We start from the raw sequence: 23,115 nt of genomic DNA on the forward strand, positions 1-23,115 counted from the left end.
GCTGCACTCCTATGGTTTTTTTTTCTTTTAAACAAGAATTACAACTTTTTTTTTACATCTTTTGATGTACTTAAGCTTTTGTCTGTCGTTTCAAATCTAGGAAGACCTTTCTGTAGGCAATACATTTTCTGCTTCCTTTTGCTCATAAGTCTTTTGTTCATACTTAAGTTTCAAACATGGAGTTTGTCCCTCTTAAGGGACATGGTTCATCAGGCCTAATTACACACTTTCAGCTTTCAGCACATCACTAGGAGTATTAGAAAATGTTGTGGCAGTGGGAACAAGCAACTGACTTTCTTCAAAGTTTTCCTTACTGAAATTCAAGTAGATGATCTGAAAAAATATGATATTTACAGCTTAATTTCAGATGGGATTCGTGTTGGTTGTTTACAGACCAGCAAACCCAAAATACATGGATGGTTTGATTATTTCAATGTTGTTTTTCTAGTCTAGAAGCGTCTTTGTTTCATTTGCTAAAATGGTTTTATTTACTAGACAGTGAAGAAATCCATATTTTCAGATAATTTGTTTTTGTAATTGCTCACACCTATGTGTGTTCCTTCCAGTGCCTTTCTGTCATGTTGGTTTCTCAGATGGACTGACTCCAACTCTGTTGTCTTTCCAGGCTGTCTGCTTGATTCCTTATTTTCACAGAGTTTAAGATGCAAATTGTTAACTTACCTGCTCTGATCATTTGTTTATCAAAGTTCCTTTAAGCTCCTATCCTTTAGGTTTCCTGAGTTTAGGCTTTAGACACGTGTGTTAAATATGTCTTGCTGAAAGCATGAAAGAGCCTTTTTAGCACATGGTCTTTACTTCCTCAGAACTTCCAAAATGCAGTCAAATCCCTTCCTCTTCCCTGAGTATAAAGTGGAGAGCCTTTCTGAAGCCATTGATTTGATTTTGGTATATCTCACATTTTTGTCCCAGACATGTAACTTCATATTTTGTTCCAGTGGCAAAGCAACTGGTAAGAAAATGAAAATTTAAGAGTTTTTTTTTTTCTATGGATGCCATCCTCACCACTGCTGACTGTTCTGTTGTGCCTACCCCTGTCACTGCCACATTTTCCCATAAATGTCAAGATGAAAAAATATGGGACCTGTTAGTGGGACACTGTAAAAAACCTATTCAATAACAATTCCTGTGACAGATGTTTTTTCAGATATTTATGTTAGTTTGTCCTGCTTTAATCTCTTTTATAGTAGTCCCATCTAATCCAAAGATCTCACATAATCTGTGCATATTATTTTGGATTTGTTATCAATGTGATTGCTCCTACGCTTTCCTAACACTTCTGTCAAAGGGCAGTTGAGCCCACTTGGAGCCTTGACTCCTCTTTGGATGGGCCTCTCCACTGATTTTTCAAATTTTGACGGGAACCCTTCCAGATTTGGATGTCTCAGCTAAGTGCCCAAAGTCAGATGGGATGAATTTGAGATCTCCGTTCCCATCCTAAAAACCCAATCTACCCTGATCTGATGTACTTCTTGAATTTAAGCAATCTGTTCCTGCACTGTAACGTACTTCTCTCAGTCTTCACTTCTTAATGTTCACTCCCTATCGTTCCCACTTCTATCTCTCCAATTTATCTCAGACTATTCCCCTGTTGCCCCATGCTCAGCTTACCTCCACCACTGCCTCTTTCTTCCCTGTACTGTTTGCTTCATCTGTCCCTGCTATGCCCATTTCACCTCTTGTTCTCTTGAATATTTTGTTTTTCCACCAGGATAAAGCATATTCTTGTGTTTTTAGAGTGCTGTAAAAATTGATATGGCTGTATATATTTTTTTCTTAATTATCACACTGCGGTTTCAAATAATATTACGCCTAACTCTACTATGGTGTTGCTCAGTTTATTTCTATTTAACTAATGCTGTAGAGCAGTATGTTGGGCAGAAAGCTTTGTAGTATAATTGGGTAACAAATTATTATTTTCTTCTCGTGTTCAGTGAACTGGTTTTGCAGATCTTTCAGCTCAATTCATTATGATCAAATGGAGAAGCATTTGTTTCAATAAGATTTTAATCTCCAGGACTATCTTTTGCATCAGTGACTTTTCATTGTTAATTGCTTTCTTGTCCCCCATTAGGGTGTTCTTGCAACTGCTTTGTCCAAACTAAGCTCCTTTTCCACACACACACAATTTGAAAAGACTCTTTTCTACTTTTTAGGTGAAATAACCATTGTTACTTTCTTAATCCATCACTATGGCTTTTGTGTATTATCCTCCCTTGATAATGACAAAAACTGTACAAAATCACCTCCCCGAGGGATTTTAGAAATGTCCTGAACTTCTCCCCACATACATCAAAATGTAAGAAATCATTTACTTTTTTCATAGCGCCAATTAAGATCACCAGGGCACCTAGTATGTGCCGGATGTTTGTGAGTGAATTATAATTAATGATTTGAGAGAATATGCACTCACTGGAGTACACCCCTGATGTCTCAGAGTCATTCTGTTGAGAAGGTTTTTTTTATTACGAGTTCTCTGAACCTGTTGCTACTTTAAACCCCATAAAGGGCATAGAAAAAAAAGACTTCAAACTACAATTTTAAATATGTAAATAAAAAATTTACATGCTGAAATAACAAAATCAGGAGATGAGTTCAAGTGGTTCTCTCCCTTTTCAAAAATCAATTGCTTGTGAATTTATTATTTTAACACAGCTGACAGAACATGCAGAAGGAATTCAGTAATGAAAAGCATTTGGGGGTTTGACAGGTCTTGGCTGAAATGAAGTCCTTTGAGACCAGCACTTGTAGGCAGAGGTGAAAGTAAAAATTGGTTTACCTGAAGATCTCTGTACATGAAATCTGAATTTTCAAGGGAGACTGCCTGCCAGCATCAGGGCTTATCTTTTGACACATCCAACCTGAAATCTATCAAAATCTGGAAACTTCCTGACTTTTCATTGTGATGTCTGTATATGTTATTTGCTACACAAAACTTTGTTTGCACATGTGCTAAAAGTTTCCTGGAAATTTTGTGCTAATTCAAGTAAGTGAATTTTGTGGCTTACTCATGTCTTAGTTTGCGAAATAATTTAAGCCAGTTCTTTCTGTCAAAAAAACGCCCCAAACAATCCAAACCAGTTGAATAATGCAGTTTTATTGCTCCATAGATCTATGAAGCATTTATATTGACAGTTTTTAGTATCAAACAGTATCTTTTTTACTTGTGTTAGAACTGCGCGGCCAATGTGGATGGGCAGGAGTGAGGTAGATGGTGTTCTTTCTTATACACCATTAATGTAGTCATTCACAAAGGGCTTCTTGGTGATAGCTGTGGAACAGGATGTCAGAAATATCACCTGAAGCATCTGAACTACACAGTGTAACTGAGAGCTGGTAGGGATTTGCAGAACTTTTATTGCTTAGTCCATTGTTGCATAAAAGTTCAGCTAAATTTTCATGTTCAGCCTGAATTTAAAAGTCTGTGGGTTAAGGATGTCTGAGAGTAAGTTTCTATTCCCATGAACATTTAAGTGCAGTGCAAAGGTGTTTGTGCTGCAAGCTCTGTGGTGCAGTGCTCGCATATTGCACACAAGGCAGTGGAGCTGTATCCCTGATGGAAGTTACAGGGAGATGGCTGAGTAACAGGAACAGCAATTGCACCCAAAAATAAAATGAAAACCGTCACGCTCTTCTGAAGAGCCATTCTATCCATGCGTGCTGTAATATCTAACACACATAGAGCATTCTGTGCAATTTTAAATATTACTCTGAAGTACATCTAACCTAGCAATTGAAATCTGTGCAGGAAAATTGGCTGTGCTCTAGGAACTTTTGCCCAGCACTCAGAGCATGCACGGAATTATACCATTTAAAAGTAATCCTTTCTTGGAGTCATGCTCATATATATCTTTGGAGACCAGATTACCAGTTATATATTTATTTACATGTTCAGTAAAAAATTCAGCCTTGTGTTCTCAGGCAGAGCCAAGCCCTGAAGCTCTCAGAGCTGAGTCACATTAGATGGCACAGTGATGCACCATATTCATCCTGAACTGTGCAAACCAGGAGATATTGGTTGCATTTGAAAATATTGGCAACAAAGTGTGTTAATTCACATGGGATCACTGGAGTGCTCTGTGCGAGCCTTTGAAAACATAAAATGTAAGAAAAGTATGATAATATGAAAAAATCCATAACCTCCTCTCAGACGTTGCAGTTGCTCAAGTGTTCAGCAGGAATTAAAGATGGATAAAAAGTCTAAGGTATAAACCATAGCAATGAGTAGCAGATGAGCTGCATTCAAGACTAATAGATTCTTCATGAAAATGCTGTGACATTTATTTTCTATATTAAAAATTCAAATGCAAGTGTTTAGTATGTCTCATACATATCAGCTCTTTCTGTAATTCTGTGACTGGCACAGTTTTGCCTTTAGTCATTTGGGTATTGCTTTTCCATCCACTTTGATCACATTGTGCTTCTGGAATATTCCCACCAGTTATCCTTAGAACTGTGATAACTGAATCTTGTTTCATCTGTCCTAGAAACTACAATATCTATCATGAAGGAGAGTCTCAAATAAAACCGTGGAATAGGAAACCACCCTCACCCCCCAAATGTTTATTAGCACCTTTAATATAAATATTTTTATTAATGAGCATCCAACCAACCATCCCAAAAATTTATGGTGTAAGTATATGTATAATAAACATCCAGTGTCTTTTCTTTCCTATACAAAGGAAAGCATTTATCATTCTGGTAACACAAGGGACAGAAAACAATGCCAATTCACAAACAAAACCTTTCATGATTTAATGTTGTTTTGTCCCCTTAGATCCTAGAATGATAAATATTGTTCCTCCTTTTGTCAGTATCAGAAGCACTTTCATATGTGGAATAAAGGCTCATTCATTATAATCATACTGGGTTTTTTCCAGGTTGCTTTTTCCAATCTGGTTCAGAATACATCATGCCAGTGATACTGTGCCAGCTTTCTTGTGTTTATTTCAAAGCTCCACAGGTACCTGTGATGCTACCAGTTTGATTTCTGTTGATGGGTTTTTTTACTATTTCTATTCTCAAGGTTTTGAAGTCCTCACTGTGTGTGGGACTTCATTACATTGAGAGGTGTACAAACACGTACCTAATCTAGCCTGGGCATGCAAATCAAGTGTCCATGGAGTGTGATCCTCTGGGAGGCCACAGGCAAAGTCTGTTTGGTCTGTTATGGTTTTCCACAAAGGAGGAAGGAGCCTATGGACAGCCCTGTGGAGGGGATGGAACTTTCCTCTAACGTTTTCAAGTACTTTCTCTGCTATTTGCTCCTGAGAAGATGCTGTGAGGAGTCATCACCTGTGAGTTTATGCAGAACACAGGAGTTATTCCAGGTGAAATGTCTGTAGCTCCATCCTCACCCCAGCCAGCCAACAACAACCCATTCTGGTTTTGTCTAGTATTGCAGTATTTCAATAAGTCAAAACATACCTTGATTTCAAAATGTGTTTTTTGCAAATCATGTCAGTACTCTAAATAGACTTAGATTATTTTCAGAGGAGAATACACAACGGTTAAGCACATTATGTTTTAAGGAGAGCTGTTGGCTGTGGTGTGATGCCACCCCATCTCTCATTCAGTGGCGGCCTTAGGAAGCACAGTCATTGAACTAAACCTAGGCAAACTGTCTAATCACTGTATTAGTATGTATTAGTTAATTTGTGTATAGCACTTTGGAGATAACAAGCTCAATATTTTAATACAGTTTCTCTTCCCTGGACACATCTCTTGTCTTCATTTTTAAACCACTATGAAAAGGTCACTAAACATTGATCTTGTAAATGAAAGCTCTAAAATAGGACTTGAAAGAGCTAATGTTTGGAGGGAGGAAAAAAAGTGTGAAAATTCAACTTGTTTTTAGGGCTCAGATTTCTCCTACCAAGCTTTAGATCTCTTAACAGTCTCAGAAACGACCTACCTCACTCTGGAGGCTGTTTGTTCCTGCAAGAGCCTCCTGGCCTTACTTCCCTCACCTTGAAACCCATCCCAGTGGATCTGGGGAGAACATAAACCCCGCTGCCTCAGCCTCTGTGGATATTTAGCAGCTCCATACACTGGCACAAAGGATAGCTGTATCCTTGAGGCCACCCCGGCGAGGAAAACACATTTTTGTCCCTTTTGCAGCATGACTAAAGAATGCACCATTAAACTCATCAAAGAGAAGAAGTTGCATGAGAAATGTGCACTAGTTAGAATACAGTTTTTAAAATCTTGAATGTAAATACTGTTCTTAAAGCACATGTGGGACTCAATGAAATAAGGCTGGCTGCATTTAGATTGTTCACAATCTACTTCATTGCTCTTAAATAATTTGGTCATAGTTCAAAAATGAACAGTTATTTTTATATTTCTTTGCAAATATTGAATGTGTGTATTTTTCTTGGAAAAGAATTGCCCACTAAAATGAGAAGTCATGAAAAGGGCAAATGATATAAGCGATATTTAGGATGTCTGCAACTTTTAAAACTACCATACCACCTTCTTACGCTAGTACAATGCAAAGAGATGAAAGGAAGTGAAAAGGAATTAGAGTAGTCCTAGTAGATAACTTCAGATTCACAAAGAGAATTCCTGATTATTGGAAGTATTTTGTAAAGGCAATTAAATGTTGTGCTGACTGAAGCTCAACAGAAAAAGAAGCATCAAAATTAAGAATGGAAAATGAAGGGCTATTTGAAAGGAAGGCATTGGAAAGTAGTGTAGGAAAAAGCCAGAAATCCTATACATTCCTCTTGTTATATTGTCCAAACCAGACAGAACAAATGAAAAACCAACTCACAGGGTCACACATCTGGACACAAACCTTACAGAGGTTTATGAATCCCTCTTGTGTCTGGCTCTTCCCCTTTTGGGGGATAATACCTTATAATTCTGAACTTCACATGTTGTAAAGTCCCATTCCCACCACACCTTTTGTTCTCCTCCCACCTTTTAAGATAGATGTCATAAAATTTGGTGTTCGACCTTTTAGAAAAAAAGATGGTTTGCCACTGATTACCTGCTACTTTCATTCTTTGCATCCAAAATTGCAGCAAGCTTTTAATGAACCAATCCTAAGCACGAACCATGATTTTCATTGTCACCTTTTTTCCTATTTTTTATGAAAATCAATGTCTTATGGCTGCTTCAGAGTCTCGAGTGTATGGTGTCTAATGGTATTGCTTTATAGTTTTATATTACATCATTATAATTTAGGATAATTATTTATAGTTGCAAATCGTAATGCAGCAGACTGATAGGCAACAGAATGGTGTATTGCACAGCAAAGGGAGAGCAGATTCATGGTTTATTATATTATAGAAGACACTTCAGGGGTTCAGACAAAAGTTTCTCAAATTGTAGCAGTTCTCAGAAGCTGGGAAGTACAAAACAGATTTCATTTGAAGCACTCTTGGATCATTATCATTGTATATAAAGCCATTAAAGTCTAGTTGAAATACAGAATATCAGGAAAAAAGGGAACCAAAGCTAAGTTTTTCACATGTGATCAAAAAGCATATGGGAAAAAATAGAGGGGGGAAAAAGGTCAGCAGTTAAATAGCAAATAGAAGCCTCAGTGCAATTTCTGCTTTCAAAAAAACAGATGGGAGATTTAGCACAATTGCAATGAGGGAGTTCTAATGTCCTGCAGAAGGTTTGTTTCTCCTTCATCACACAGTAAGAGCTTTTTTGAAAATGCTTAAATGAAAACTAGCTCCTTATCACATCTTGGAAATACAAGGACAGCATGACGCTTTGTACAGCACGCACAGGTTTTGATGAAAATATTTGGAACAATGCACAGAATTGCTCTGAATTTTGCCTGTTGTCTAAAAGAACCATCCTGATGCTGGAAAACTTGAAGCATTGTGTATCTCTTACCACATCTTCTTGTCCCTGGTTTCATTTCTGCCATTTCTTACTCACATGAACTGTGATGAGAATGGGCTGCTGCAGTAATTCTTTAGTGTCAGAAAGTGTATTTTCCTTGAGTGCATCTTCAGGGAGCTGACATTGTTGGGAAATGGGCTTTGTGAAGTTTTCTGGACTGTATCTTTCACTTGGTTTCTGCCTTTTTTTGCACATCCATTTAGTAGTGTGAGTCCTCTTCAACAGGCCATGAGTTGTATTAAAAGGGGGTGTGGTAATCAGGCTGAGATTTATGCCAGATCAGATCCTGAGGGGAGTATTTCACAGCTTCTGTATCTCTGGTGTATGTTAATCCTAAAAGGAAGGATGTGGAACCTGAATTTGGTGTGCCAGGAGAATCTTTCTCATTTTTTTTTGCAAGCATTTAGAGAAATGTTTTAAATGACAATAGTTGTAGTTTGGTAATCCTTTCTTACAAGAATAGTTGGGGTTTTGTTGTTGTGGGCTGTTTGTTTTCAAAAATTTTATTGATTTAATGGGTGGATGAGACAATGAGTGCTACTTGTTGCATTTTGAGTACACATAGAGGTAGATGGCAAGCTGTGACTATGGACTATCAGTCTTCCAGTTCTTCCTCTCCAAATTAGGACACATGTCTAGGGCATATAATATATTTACAGTGATTTGCAGCCATTGTATTACTATCTCTCAGTTTCAGGCATTTGCTGTACCTGCATGTGTCACACAAGCAGAAACAGTGCTCTTCTACTACCATTTTACTGATATTTATCTGTATTGACTGCTCAGTACCAAGTAAGTGTATGTAATGAAGTGTTTAAAATGGAAACCTATTTCCATAAAGTTTGACAGGTCTAAGTGTGTAATTTTGCCTGTTATAGTCATAACATGGTGTTTTCAATGTAAAATAGAAGATTCAGTAAAGAATAAATGAGTAGCTGTGTAGCTTACCTCTTTATACTGGAGTCCCATTCAGAATTATTCTCTTTCAGTGCAGACCATAATTGTGGTAGGGCTATTTGTATAAAATCTTTGGGGGTTAAAATGTTGGGATTTTTTTTTGTGGTGTGAACTTTTTGGCCTTTTACCAAGCTTTTCTATTGAAATTAATAAAAATCAATTTTCTTTATAATCTGATGCTAGATTTGCTGACAGAGCCACCTTAATACTGACAGCAGGGCATTTGTGACTTTTTTTTCTTTTCTTTTTCACTGTTCTTGGGCATTAATAGCACTGAACCTACAAATACCCTTGCTAGAGATCCTGAGGACCCTGAAGTTGTCACTTTTGTGATATTTCAAAATATGGTTCAAAATTCTCGGCGTGTTTTCTGTCCTGTTGACTTAATTCTGTGTTATCCTCCCAAGATTGTTTGTTTTGTCAGAATGACTCCTGGCTACGTAGCAGGGGAAGGTCTGAATATATAATTGTGGAAGTCAGCAGAATACTGAAAAACTGGCATTGCCATTTGGCCAGAACCAAATTAGTATCAAAACAGTGGTTAGAGTGATGATATCTGTTGGAATATGGAAAACATATGTTGGAATATGGAAAACAAGTCCAGTACCTCATAAACCTTCAAAAGCAGAACTTTTAAATGAGAATTCTGTATGGAAAAGCACTGTAGATATCATGCCTACTGCTGATTAAGCTGCAATCCTGTTGAATTTCTGGTGAACTACAATAATTTATTTTCATGAACGTATTCAGTACTTTCTGGTTTAAATAAAACTTTTGACAAGGGAAAAAAAAGCTGGCACCTGCAACATAAAGGGGGCAAGAGAGAGAAAAAGGATCTTTGAGGATTATTTTTCTAATCTTCTTCCTTAAAAGTAAATGGTAATGTAAGTAGTATTGTTTTATCTCCAGTGTGGGTAGAATTAGCCCCTATTGGGCCCTTAAACCTATTGTCTTTAAGGTGGTGTGTTTTGTCTTGAAGAGGAGAGTAGTAAAGCTGCAAATCTGACAGTATATGTTATCACCCAGATGGAACATTAGGGAGGTATTCATAAAAACTGAATTTCACCTGGCGAGGTTTATCACCCCAGATTTCCTCTACAGACAGGAAGAGATCTGCTTTAAATCACCCCGTGCAAGAAAGGCCCCTCTGGAGGGAAGCAAACCCCAGTGACTACTGCTGCCTTTTCTCCTTCGGAGTGTTCTCCTGATTGCTCAGTTTTGTTCCAACCTGCTCTGTTTCCCAGATGCTCACACATGGATATTCACACACACGCAGATATTCTGATTACTGAACTGCATGAAATATAGTTCAGCCCTGTAATAATGGCCAGTCACACTCTGTTTATATGGATGAGAGATCTCTGTCCCACAGGTGTTCATCCCACTCATGATGTATAGTAAGGCTCTAACTTTCATCGCGTGGTTAAAGCATCCAATTGCATGAATGGGTTTGGGTAAAAAGCTTTAAAATATTTTAACTCAAGTTCACAATTTTTTACAGCTTTCATACCTTCATTTTGCTCTGATTGGCATCTGTGATCCAAATAAAAAGAGTTTGCTGAAGATAGAGGCAGAGTAAAATAATGCTGTACAGGCAACCTCGAGTGAGCCAGGCTGGAGGAGACTTTTGCAATCCAGACATGTCTTATTACTGTAGAGGGGTTCATAAACTAACCCCACCTGGGCCATAACTGTGATACTGACTTCTAAACAAAACCAATGATGATTTTGTTTATATTAAACCAGGTATTGCTAAAAGTAAGTGAAAATAGAGCTTCTTCAGTACTCTGAGTACTTTTTTCTCTTCTACAGAAATAGGTTTACAAGACCAAATTAGATTCTGGCGTGATTAATGCATCTCACCAAATTCTTGCAGAGTAGCAAATTAGTTTATAGTGATTTTCTTGAAAACAAATTAAACGGCTGCACAACATCACAAGAATAGAGATGCTTTTCATAACATATGGATAAATTATTCAATGGAAGTGAGATGTAATCAAACAGAAAATGTAATCCAAATGTTTAAAATATTACTGTCCATTGTAGGAAAAATGTGTAATTACTTGCATTTTAACACATGATGTGTAATACACAGTGGCAGAGCAGCAAGGAATTAATCTGCATGAGATTTGCACATATTCTAAGTAGAGATTATTCCTTTTTAGGTGTTTTTAATATCATTCAGTTAAAAAAAATATGACAAGAAGACTCGACCTCAAGTTGCACTGGGGGAGGTTTATATTGGCTATTAGGAAAAACTTCTTCACCAGAAGGGTTGTCAGGCACAGGAACAGGCCGCCCAGGGAAGTGGTGAAAACACCATTGCTGGAGGTATTTAAAAGATGTGTGTGTGGCACTCAGGGACATGTTATTGGTGGGCTTTGCAGTGTTAACTTAATGGTTGAACCCCATGATCCTAAGGGTCTTTTCCAACCTAAACAATTTGATGATTCCATGGTTCTTGTGTTCCAGGAGGGCTGGAGTTGAGAAAAGAGGGCAGGAGAATAAAACTTCAGTTAACCAATGTTAGGCTGCCCCAGTCCCGCTACTGTAGTGTCTCTAACTCCCCACCAGGTCCACTTCAACAGGACACTGAGGCATCCCAGAGAGCATTGTCAACTTCCCCTTGTCCATATCCAGAGAGGCCAAACAAGCCATGCTGTCTCATAGTCACTGGCAGGCTGGACAGTTTAAAGGCACCAGATGTTGTACAGACCTGGATTTCAGACTAAACTATGGATATCTCACTCTGAAAGGGAAGGAAATCTGCCTGACTGCATTAAAAAAAAAAGAAAAAAAAATCACCACTGGCCTCATGGAACACAAATATTTCACACAAATATGTAGGGCCATTTCCTTTTCAAAATGAGAAAATTTGGGAAAGGCTGAACATTTCTTCAAAGAGCCTTTATTGTATAGTCTGCATTTCCCACAAACTGACAGCAGGTAATTTATAAGTCTATTCTGGGAACAAGGATTTCTTAGTCACTTATAGATAGCTCTTATTACTAAATAGCAAAGGTGTAATAAAGAAGAGCATGACATCTTCTCCCTACTAGTGTGTGGCTATTTAATTCCACACTATCATTATTTAGTTCATTATTGTTATGGTTTAAGCACTGTCTCGTATTTTACTTATTTAATTAAGTTATATGCAAAAGAAAAGGAAAACATACCTCCTGGCCTCTTGGCTGTCTTCCCATCTAGCAAAAATTATCACTGAAAAAAAATGATGGGGTTACTTGCCCAAAGTAATTTCCTAGTTAGCTTAGTTTGTTTAATACATCTTTCTGAAAGTAAGAGCAGTGTCAACTTAAAATACACATTCATGCACCAAACAGGAAGAGAAGCCCATAAAAAGACTGTGAATTTGAGATGCTGTCAGCTTGTCCTTTTAAAAATAATCTAATTCAAATAAAAAAACATTCAATATGACAGGCTATGAAGACATTTACTCTTCTTGGCAGATGCTTATGATTATTTTTCTCTGTGACTAAGTCTGCGATCTCTGGATACTGTCTAGGCACACCTGCCAGATCAGGAAACCCAGATACACATGAAGGATTTGACTATTTTCTGACTTTGAAATGAACTTAGATCTGTGGTGTTCTTCTAGCTATGCACAGTCTTGAACTTCAGATGACTCTTAATTTTTCTCCTGGAAAGTAGAGACTCGAGAATCAGGTTTGCACGTGCTTAGGAGGGGGCTCTGTGCATCACATTTTTAAATACCAAATTTTGTTCTGGTTCCATTTTATGTGCCTTTTGGATATCTCCCAACATGATCCATAGCAGAGGAGTATGCAGCACAAAGAACAGGCTGGCCTTTTCAGCCATGAAAATTAAGCATGAGTTGTTCTATTTGGAGGCAGTTTGGTGGAGAACACAGGAACAACCAGAAAATTGTGAAACTATTACCAAACAACTAAACAGAGTATGACTATTTCTAGCACAATGTCTCATAAAAGTAAGAGAATTTTTTCTGTGGGTACTCAGAAACACTGCCTAGTAACAATCTTCTAGAATGTTATGTTCCTTCTAGAATGTTATGTTCCCCCACTATTACAGACATTATAACAAACACTTTTTTTTTTCTCTGAAGAATAAATGTGTGCAATCCATAAACGTTATGGTGAATGTGATCTATTTCTTCAAATTAAGAAACAGGTAATATAAAACTTCATTATTAACTGGGGTTGTATATAAGTTCTGTGTATGTATATATATATATATATATATATGGTTACATAATGGCATGTTTATGTTACATTATTACATAATTTTTGCATATATATATATATGTATATGTATATACCAGTTATGCACACATGATCTACACTGTGTATTTATCAAACACTATTTTTATAGACTTGAAATATTGATAAATGGCATAACTCATTAAAATTCCCTACATTCTTACTGGTAGTTTTATTGATGAATAAGAAATTATCTTCATTGGCTTCACTGTGTGCTATGATCACCTTCATGAGGCACCACACTCTATTATTCTCATCATTTAAGGTATCTTCAAACAGCTCAGATCCATTTCTACAGATTTCCATGTTCAATAAATCTACAGTGGAAAAATTTCGAGTAACAGGTCCTTTATGATAAAAGGACTCTGTCCACTATGAGGTGAGCATGTACAGTAATGCCAGGCTTTAAAGAATCGACAGATGGAAGGAACATAAAGACTTGTGGGCACTGAAGGGTGAAGCTGTGACTTTAATAATATAGTGTTTACCCAGTCTTTGCTGTTTAAGTCTCTCTGTATGGCAGCTGGCATTTTATTTTCATTGCTTAAAGTCACCTTAAACAATGACTATAATTTTGGTAAAAATGTCAAAGAAATCTAATTGATCTGCCTGACTCGTAGTTATTTTATTGTCTTCAGGTTTCTGAATGTTCTGATTCTGCATAACAATGACGTGTAGAAATTTAATCAAGTGAAGACATCTATCCAAATGTTATGTCTGAATAATGCATATTCAAATTGAAAGGAAACATTTCCAGTTACCTGCCTAACCACAAATCTGAGGTCATTCTTTGTTCCCTTACTTTTAACAAAGGAGATAGTAGGAACTCGATGCATTTCTCATTAAAATGAACAATAGAGGAGGAAAAAAAGGCTTTAAATATGCACACCAGCAGGTAAGACTAATTTTTCAATGTAGAGGTTTTTTCTACTGTTAGGGATAGTGTAGCCTTACATCAGTTCAAATGTAGTTGTATACAATCAGAGGAAAAATGTTTAAACATCCCAGCATGGGTATTTCCATTTAAATCTGATTACAGTGAAATAAAACTGTAGCTATTAAAGGTTTAGAAGAACTACAAATACAAGCAGTAAAAGAAGACAGTTAGTAAATGAGGTAGTAAAACATTTCAGCAGGGCAAACAGTTTATAGCACTCAGCCTTCCTGTAGCAGACTGTGCTATTCACCACAGACCCGTGCACTGTTCCCCGAACTGCACTTAAACCTGCAATTAACCTTTCACGCCTAATGAAGCTGTTTTGCTGCAAAATTAAAATATATAGTACTGCCTGTTTTTACAGAGACTGGGAGGAGAGCATCTCAGAATGAATGACTTTTTCAGATGCAGGATTAAAAGGCTGTTTGTATATAAATGGTGAATGCGCTTTTCAAGGTAATCTCATTTGATTTGCTGTATTTTATTCCTCCAGTTATTAATAGTTTTGCACTCTTGTAAAAAAAAAAAAGGAAAAAATTCACACCCCAGTAATTTTATGATTAGACACTTCCTGAAAATAAACTGTTACTATTTAACTTCCATTAGGAAAGACAATAGTTCTGCTAAAGATAACCAAGTTCATATTGCTTTCTCTGGTGTTTTCCTCATTGTGGATGCAATTATCTCTTACAAAAATATACTTTCCACTTATGATTTGACTGGGCTCGCTTCTTAATGACCTATGCATACGTATCCTTAAAACAAGCTAGAGGTTGTTTGAGTTGCATAGAACTAGGTCAGGTTATTTCTATAGCATTTAGTAGAAAAATAAACTAAATTTAAAAATGGGGCTGGTTCTGCAACTAAGCTTGAATTTCCAGAAATTAGAAGTGACCCATTGAGCCTCCGTGTGGAATCCTTACTGATTCCACTGTTCCTTTCTGCCACGTTACTCAAGGGTCAGAAGCAACCAGAGACCATGTACTGGTTTGGAAAATACCAGTTTGGATGTTAGGTAGGATATTTAAACAGCAGCATTCAGAGAAGGCGGGTAAATGTAATAACTTAGGAGTTGAAGTAACGCATCTAGAGCACTGTACAATTTACAATTCCAACTTCAATGACTGTAAATGTATTCACATTTGTTATTTAGATAAAAAAACCCATAAAATCAAGGGAATGTTTTGGATTGTTTGGGGTTTTTTTAATGAATATTTAAGCGACAGCATTTTTTTCTGTTTTATTTTGATGTAAATTCTCCTTGCTCAAAGTGTCTGTGCACAAGCTTGACTTGGTAAATGAAATTCCTTTAGACTGCCAGTCTGCAATAATGAATTGTTCCCCCAGTTAATTGTATTGCTTTGATAACAAGGAACTACACTGGGCATAGAGAACATCATAAATGAATTTCATCAGATGATTTGTGTGACGTTTTGAAAAATGATCTTCTGTAGTGAGGTGATTTAAATGGAATTCTATCAACATGCCAGTACATCCCAGTATGCAGTGTTAGACGTAAGGATTCCTTTTTGTTAATTGCTATATCAAGTGAGGTTAGCATAATATGTCCAAATATATTTTAAAATAGCTATGAAATTGCAAAATCTGTTCACTAGTAATACCCCTTCTGTTTAGCATAGTCCCTAAGCCTAGCTGTTGAAGATAGGAACACATGTAAGCAATCATCAAAATGTTATTTAGGTTTTATCCCTGAATTTGCTAATACCAGATACTGCTTAAAGGTGCCTCAAGGATTTCAACAATTTAATTTGTCAAAGTCCAATTTAAGGCATCACTGGCTCATGCCAGGAAATATCTGTGTATGTGAGAAAAAACAACTTGATTAATCTTGGCTCTTACATATCCTGAAATGTATCAATGATAATTGTACGTAGCGTTTTACAGTATTATGCATATTTAAAAGGCTGGATGCACATTAATTAATTCTTGCAACTTTTTGTGAGTTAAGAAAGGTAGTGTTACCAGTGTGCAATAGCATAGTTTTTTTTAGGATACTGGAAACCTGAACCGAATCTGACCATGTGTCTTATATTATGAAAGAAGACTGTAGCAGCACTTGTTAGTGGAAAAAAAATTTTTGCACAGTTTCTTTGTAGATAAGTGCTGAGGGATTGCATGAGAAGTATTGCAAAATTGGATTTGGTGTAATAGATAAATTGAGTTTGATATAGATCTGAGATAAGAAATAGAGACTGCCTGTTAGACATGGTGAAAATATCTTCAAAGGTTTCTTTGGAGAGTGGTGATGTTATTGGGTGGAGAATGGGATGTTTTGGGCAGCATGGAGGACTATCCTTACTTACATTTTGGGTATATGTAGATGTGGTTTTTTGTGGTTTTTTTGCAGTAGGACATGTGAATGGTGTGAATATTCCTAATCCATTGGATTGCAGTATCACCTGTGTGAACTGCCATGTATTAAGTGTGTTGTTAATCACAGCATTTCAGAAGTCACTAATTTCTAGAAAGTATGCAGTAGCAAGCAAATGGAAGAGTAAATTCTTAGACTATTAAATTCTTAGGTCTAGAAGGGAATCCAAATGAGGAGTGGCTGAGGTCACTTGGTCTGTTCAGCCTGGAAGAGACTGAGGGGAGACCTCATTGTAGTTACAACTTCCTCATGAGGGAAAGAGCAGGGTCAGACACTGATCTCTGCCCTGTGGTGACCAGTGACAGGACCCAAGGGAACAACCTGAAGTTGTGTCAGGAGAGGTTCAGGTTGGATATTAGAAAAAAATTCTTCATCCAGAGGGTAGTTGGCACTGGAACAGGCTCCCCAAGGAAGTGGTCACAGCACTAAAAGAGTTCAAGAAGCATCTGGACAATGGACATGGTGGGATTCTTGGGACTGTCCTGTTCAGGGCCAGAAACTGGACTTGATGATCCTTGTGGATCCCTTTGAACTCAGGATATCCTATGATTCTATGATTCCTAAGCTGCCTGTCCTTGCCCTTGGTAATACCCTGTGAAGATTACAACAGGTCATGAAATACCAACAAATTAACCAGAATCCAAAAAAGAAGAGTTTTGGTAAGTTGACAACATTTAGAATTTGTCCAGACCATCACGGCTCACTGCTTGTTTACAGATCTGTGCTTTCTAGAAAGATAAAGGTACTTTCATATCTTTCTGTGGTAAATACTAACCTCTGAATATTCCCTAATCAGAGAGGCATATATATACACATAAATTATAAATATATATGTATCAAAGGCAAATATTCATGGGTACAATGTTATCCTAACTGCAGTTTCTGTTTCACTCTTATTTTCTTATTTGATAGTTTTATCCATTTCTAAATGCAATGCACAAACATTTAATATGAGAAAATTCATGTCAGAAAGCTTCTGGCCCACATAACCAAGAAAATGGTGATAAAGAGAGGTCATGCTAAGATCACACAGCAAATAAGTAGGAGTCACAAATGGAACTCAGTTCTCCTTATTTCCAGTCTGGTGTCTTAACTGCACTTTTTCCTTCCACTGTTTCTTCACTGTTACCAGGTAGCATTTAAGAAAGTGAGAACTTGTTATCTAACTTCGAAATAAAACTGATCACTTCTGGGAAACGATAAAAACTTTGCTTGAAAGAAACCATCACGCTGCTCTGGAATTCTTCTCAGGAAAGCTGCGCATTAAATTTTGTTTTTCCTTTATTTATCTTACAGGTCTTGCAATTGCAAGTGCTCTGATAGACATTTCACAACAGAAGCCTGCGGACTGTAAAGATAAGAGTTCAGGAGTCAGAAATCGAAAACATCACCTTTCAACACGTCAAGGAACTTGTGTCTGAGATTAAAAACTGCAATTGTATATTCTGTAATGTTTTCTTTTTAAATGGCTTCCATTGAAAGCTATACTACAGCCTCAGTTTTTATGGAGGCAAATCTATGAATGAACACATGAGGTACTGTGCTCTGTTCTAGTCACACAGCCTGCTATCCCCCAAAGCAGAACAAACTTGTGGTTGGTATGAGTATGCTTGATGAGCTTTAATAAAAAGAGTGGATCCTGGTATCAACAAAATACGAAATAAAATACCTAGTATTCTTAATCCTGACCATATCAGAGCAGGGAAAATCCTTGAACGGAACTAGGACAAACAAACAACACTTTTTTTTTGTAATGTAGAAGCAAATTGTATGATTGAAAATGGAGCAAGTTCCAAGAAAGTAAAGGAAATTTTTGTGTAGCTTAATGTAATAGGAATTGTACAGTTCTTTCCTTGTAATTGGCACTAAGCTTTCTTTCCAGCAAATAGGAACTAAAGAGAACTATTTGGATTTAGGTGTTCTTTTATCATTGCCCAGAAGAGGTAGGCAGCCTTTGAATTCAGCAAAGGTGTATCCCAAGAACACCACATGTAATATTTGAAAGATAATTCTATTAAATACTATGATTTGAGCATTTCATGATTATTTTTTCTTTGCATTGAAAAAAACCTCATAAACATATTTTGGGCTGCAGAAGAGTGATGGGTGGGCTTTCGTTTCTATACCTCAGAGTTTGTCCAGAATTAGGGATGATATATTTTACAAAGAGGATCCTCCATGCCAGCTAAATGATCAGAAAAATTAACTGAGCATGGAAAAGCTGCTTTTACAATCTTTTTTTCCAAGAGAGTCTCCAAGACTGCAAATCTAAGGAGAGTTGAACATGCTGTTGTTCAACCTGCTCCCATTTCAGTATTGAAATTTGCTAGTATCTATCTGACCTCCAAGCAGAAGAAATGAATCCCAGTCAGCACTTTGGCTCTTGTTTTTGTAATACAGAATAGTTATTTTTTTTCCTCACAACTGCAGAATTTCATCTCATTGTCACTTTAGCACCTGTTAAGGAATTGCCCAATGTAAATAAATAAATAAATAAATATTTAGAAATCCAACTTGGTTCCAACATTAGTTCTCAAATCCAACAACCAGTATGGAACCTCACACAATCAGTACTCAACAACAAAAATCAGGTGAAAGTTTCCTTTTTAAAGGACTGTAGTCTTTTGGGGGTTCAATAACCACAACAGATAACCTGGCAACCAGCTTTAATGGCCCTTGGTCTTTTTATTTACTCAAAATTCATCAACATATAAAAGAATAAGAGAATGCTAAGGGGCAGGTAGCAGATGTGTCATATTCTCATTTATGCATTACACACTTGACAGAGTGTAATATGAAACTAGTAGTTTTGTACAAGCTTGTTGAAAGTATAGTTTAACTCCAAATTTGCCACCATCCTAGTACAGGAGAGTGATACAGAGGTATAAATGTCTCATGTAATGATAGACTTTTGGTAAATATGAAAGATATAAAAGATAATTGATGTTTACTACTATATCTGTATTTTTTATGTTCTTTTTATTTCAGGAAGATGATGACATTTTACTGTTTATAGTTGACTACATAGTTACTTGCATGCCATGGTGGTGCAGTAGCAGTAATAAAGCCCTGTTGTGAGTTGTGTTTATTTCCTAAAGTCATTCATACATAGAAGTACTCAGCTTAATTTGGATGAGGACTAAGTGTAAAAATAATTATAAAAAAGGAACAATTGTACAGTATGTAGTTATATCTTATACAGGAGTATTAGGTTGCATCTAACCATGACTGCTCTATTGTTTTGATAAATTATGCACTTATGAATTATGGTATAATTATTTCTTATACTGGCATGATTGTTTCAGTATTTTCATATCTTAAAATAAGATTATTATCTTGAAATAATGCCATCACAATCTTGTGACTTTTATTGCCTATTCTGACCTCATATAACCTAAAACTTTAAAAATTCCTTTTTAAAGGTTCTATTGGGAACTTTGAACCAGTGCTACTTAGTATATTGAAAAAAATTGTCCTTTGAAAACAACCCTTTCTGCCAGTTTTCAAGTTGATCTGTTCAAGTGAATATAAATCAATGGGACTGGTTTACATGATGCATACACTTAGGAAAAAGAAAGAGCCACTTGTCTGGAATATATTCCAAATTCTGTACTATCCTCAACCTAAATATTTTGCATAAGAAATATACAGTTTGTGTTTTTTGAATGTACTGGAAACCCCATCCACAGAAAGAACATCCAGTCCTGTAGGAGAGTTTTTAGTGTGCTCACTCATACAGGATTACATTCCTCTGTATCTCAACCAGAGTTTGAAAAATACTTGAAAATCAGGTGTGAGTTTTAAAGGGATTAAAATATTTTATTGTGACACTGAAGATAGGCAAGTAGTCATCAGCCATTTTACTGTGTTTTCAGGTAAAAAATGTTATTTTATTGTACAAGAAAAGCATGTTTGTCATGGGATCATTCAGCATTTCCCTTCACTCTGAGAATTTTTTTTTCTGAAGTATCTTTCTTCTCCCAGGATCCCTGATTGCATGCAAATTAGTAAATTCATATAATAATGAAGTAAATTAAAGTACTTATATAATGGCCACACTTAAATACAAGAAGTTTGCAAACACATCTTATACCAAAGCTTTCTTTTTGGAAGGTAAAAATAGCATAAATGTCTGATAACTACATTTTGCTAGTTGTTGACAAGTGCAAACTTTTTGGTGACAACCACTGTACATCAGATGAGATGTCTTATGAACAGTCACATTATGATTGCATCAAGAAAAGGCCATTTTTTTTTAAACCCTGTTCTCCAGTTTAACTTTGGAACCCTCTCTTAGAGTCAGAAAATGCTGAATGCCCTGTTTTACTCTTAACATGATTTATATTGGATGAAAAATAAATGAGTAAGTGCTGTTCTGGTAAGTAAGCCCCAGTGAAGTTCTGATTGTCAGGATTCAACCTCCCCCTCCTCAGTCCGTGGATTCTGCTTAGGGAAATTCAGCAGCTATGAATTACTGTTCCAAATATGAGATAGACTGTCCATGGTAACATGTTTAGTACTTCAGTTCCTCTTTGTACTTCTATATTTATATAAAATCCTGAAACTCCTTAAATTGAATTTGTGCACACTTCAGAATATTTGTTTCCATTCATTACATTCCTATGAAATGTAATGAAATATTTGTTCACCTATACAAAAAAAAAAAAAAAGGTTATTGGTATGTTGCCACTATTAAAATTATTTATTAAAAATGGTCAAATTCTTGACATGTTAAGGCATGAATAGGGAACATTCAGATTCATCTGATTTGAGAATTTTCATAGCTGACTGCTCTTTTTATATGTAGGATTTCCTCTCATCTTCCCAAATCAAAAACATTTTGACAATTTCAGATTGGGGCATGGAATTTGTTATGTGTAAAATCTGCAGCAATAATTATTTTCTAAATAATTTAATGTAGAGGCTGGAATCCTGATGGTAAGAATTTTAGTTTGGGATCACTTTAACAGATGTTCAATCTTCACGCATAATAACTTTCCTAGTATTCATATAAATTATAAAATCATTATGTACCTAATTTCATTACCAGTTTTTTAAAAAGCATCTGAAAGGTTTCTTGACAATAAAGAAAAATTCTCTGTTAAAGGTAATTTACAATCCCTCTTTTTTATAAGCAAATTTGTGCTGTTCAGAATGTTTAACATTACTGGGGAAAATTAAATAAATTAACTGTATTTTTTCCAGTCTCTAAGGTGCAACATTACCTAAAAAACTGTAGTTTGCTGATACTTATTTCAGATCTAGAATAAAGCATGGAATATCCAAGGCTATTTTAGGTGCTTATAACAAATAATAGCAAACCCAGTGATGTCTACAGGTGGCCAGAACTTCCCATAATGTCTTCAGTTGTATTTCCTCATTCAATACTAGTGAAGAAAGACAAAGATGGCAAAAATAGGCCTTGCAGACTCTGGGCTTGTGTAACTCAGGGCCATACATGTGTTGTATCAGCTTTTCCTAATTTAATCCAATTTTACTTTCATAAGGTTTGTTTATATTTCTATATGACTGCCTGTATGGCCACATGTGGCCATTTTTATGGCTGCAGGTATTTCTGATTTGGAAAATTATCATCTTGGAGATATAGTTGAAATTCTTGTGGCTCTCCGAAATTTATTGTGAGGCTGAAAAGGGACTGATATTACCCCAGGCTTGGTCATGTATGCTGAAACTTGTTTGTGCGTTGAAACATCATTTCTGTGCCCTTGCTGATACGTTAAAAACTGACTTTTCTAAAATGAGAAAGCAAGGGTAGGACTGATGGGCAAACCAAACAATTCTTTTTAAAGCATATGTGTGTATGTATGCGTGTGTGTGCCTATATGTGTGTGTGTGTATATATATACACACACATATATAGATATTGGATTATGTAATTGGTTTCACAGCTGATGTAAATCAGAACATTCTCTCAGTTTCCTCACATATTCTCACATATTATATTGAAAAGTATGAAGAATAACTTAGAGACTGTTTATGTACATAATAACAGCCATTTCTACAGAAATAAAACCTTAAATGTTTTGGTCCTTCTGAGTGAGGATATAGAAGTGTGCTTGAAACACTGTGTAGAAAATGTTATCAACTCTCAGTTGTTATCAGTTATTATCATCTGGGTATCAGTATTTTCAGCATGTCCAAGACTGAGTGCAGAAGGTGAGGCGTCTCCCATCCTTTTGTATCCTTCCTTTTCTAGTATATTTTCCTGTGGCAGTTCTTACATGCTAAGACCAGAGTTAATAATACAGAAAGAATACAAATTTTTACAGAATTGCTACTCACTTAACAACAACTGTTCTCTTTCTGTTATTATCAAAACAATTCTTAGCTATCCTATTTTCCAATTTTAGCAAATGCCTTTTTCTAAAAGACCTTTCATTAGAGAAGAAGCAAGACAAAAATGGAGCTCTTGAAATACACTTCAAGACCCAGAAGATATCACAAACATCTTATTCTACTGAGGGTCTGGGTCTTCTTAACAATTATTCTCAGGTTGGTATTTATAAAAAGTCATTGTTATTATATGATTTTTAGGAATTAACATGAAGCACAAATTATCTTTTCATGTGAAGTCCTGAAGTTCTCTTAAGACATTCAGTTATAAAATATACTTGAGAAAAAAATAGACATAATTTTGGAACATAATGTTTAGGATAACCAGTATGGAT

The 23,115-nt window shown here is 36.2% G+C and overlaps 1 protein-coding gene across 3 annotated transcripts in view; it reads left to right on the plus strand.

Moving 5' to 3' along the window:
- Positions 1 to 21,626, plus strand: part of ATRNL1 (attractin like 1) — a 441,394-nt gene extending 419,768 nt beyond the window's left edge. For 2 of the 3 annotated variants that reach the window (XM_042019404.1, XM_042019405.1), the window contains one exon: positions 17,723 to 21,626. In XM_042019404.1, coding sequence (XP_041875338.1) covers positions 17,723 to 17,847 — 125 coding nt within the window. In that variant the 3' untranslated portion in view covers positions 17,848 to 21,626. Of the gene's footprint in view, positions 1 to 14,398; positions 14,491 to 17,722 lie in introns of all 3 variants that reach the window. The other variant, XR_006014565.1, reaches the window with a different exon arrangement.
- The last annotated feature ends 1,489 nt before the right edge of the window (positions 21,627 to 23,115 follow it).

This window comes from Corvus kubaryi, unplaced genomic scaffold, assembly GCF_017639235.1.
Source record: "Corvus kubaryi isolate FWS band 111438036 unplaced genomic scaffold, C.kubaryi_AGA036_p1.0 138, whole genome shotgun sequence".
NCBI classification, from domain to species: domain Eukaryota; kingdom Metazoa; phylum Chordata; class Aves; order Passeriformes; family Corvidae; genus Corvus; species Corvus kubaryi.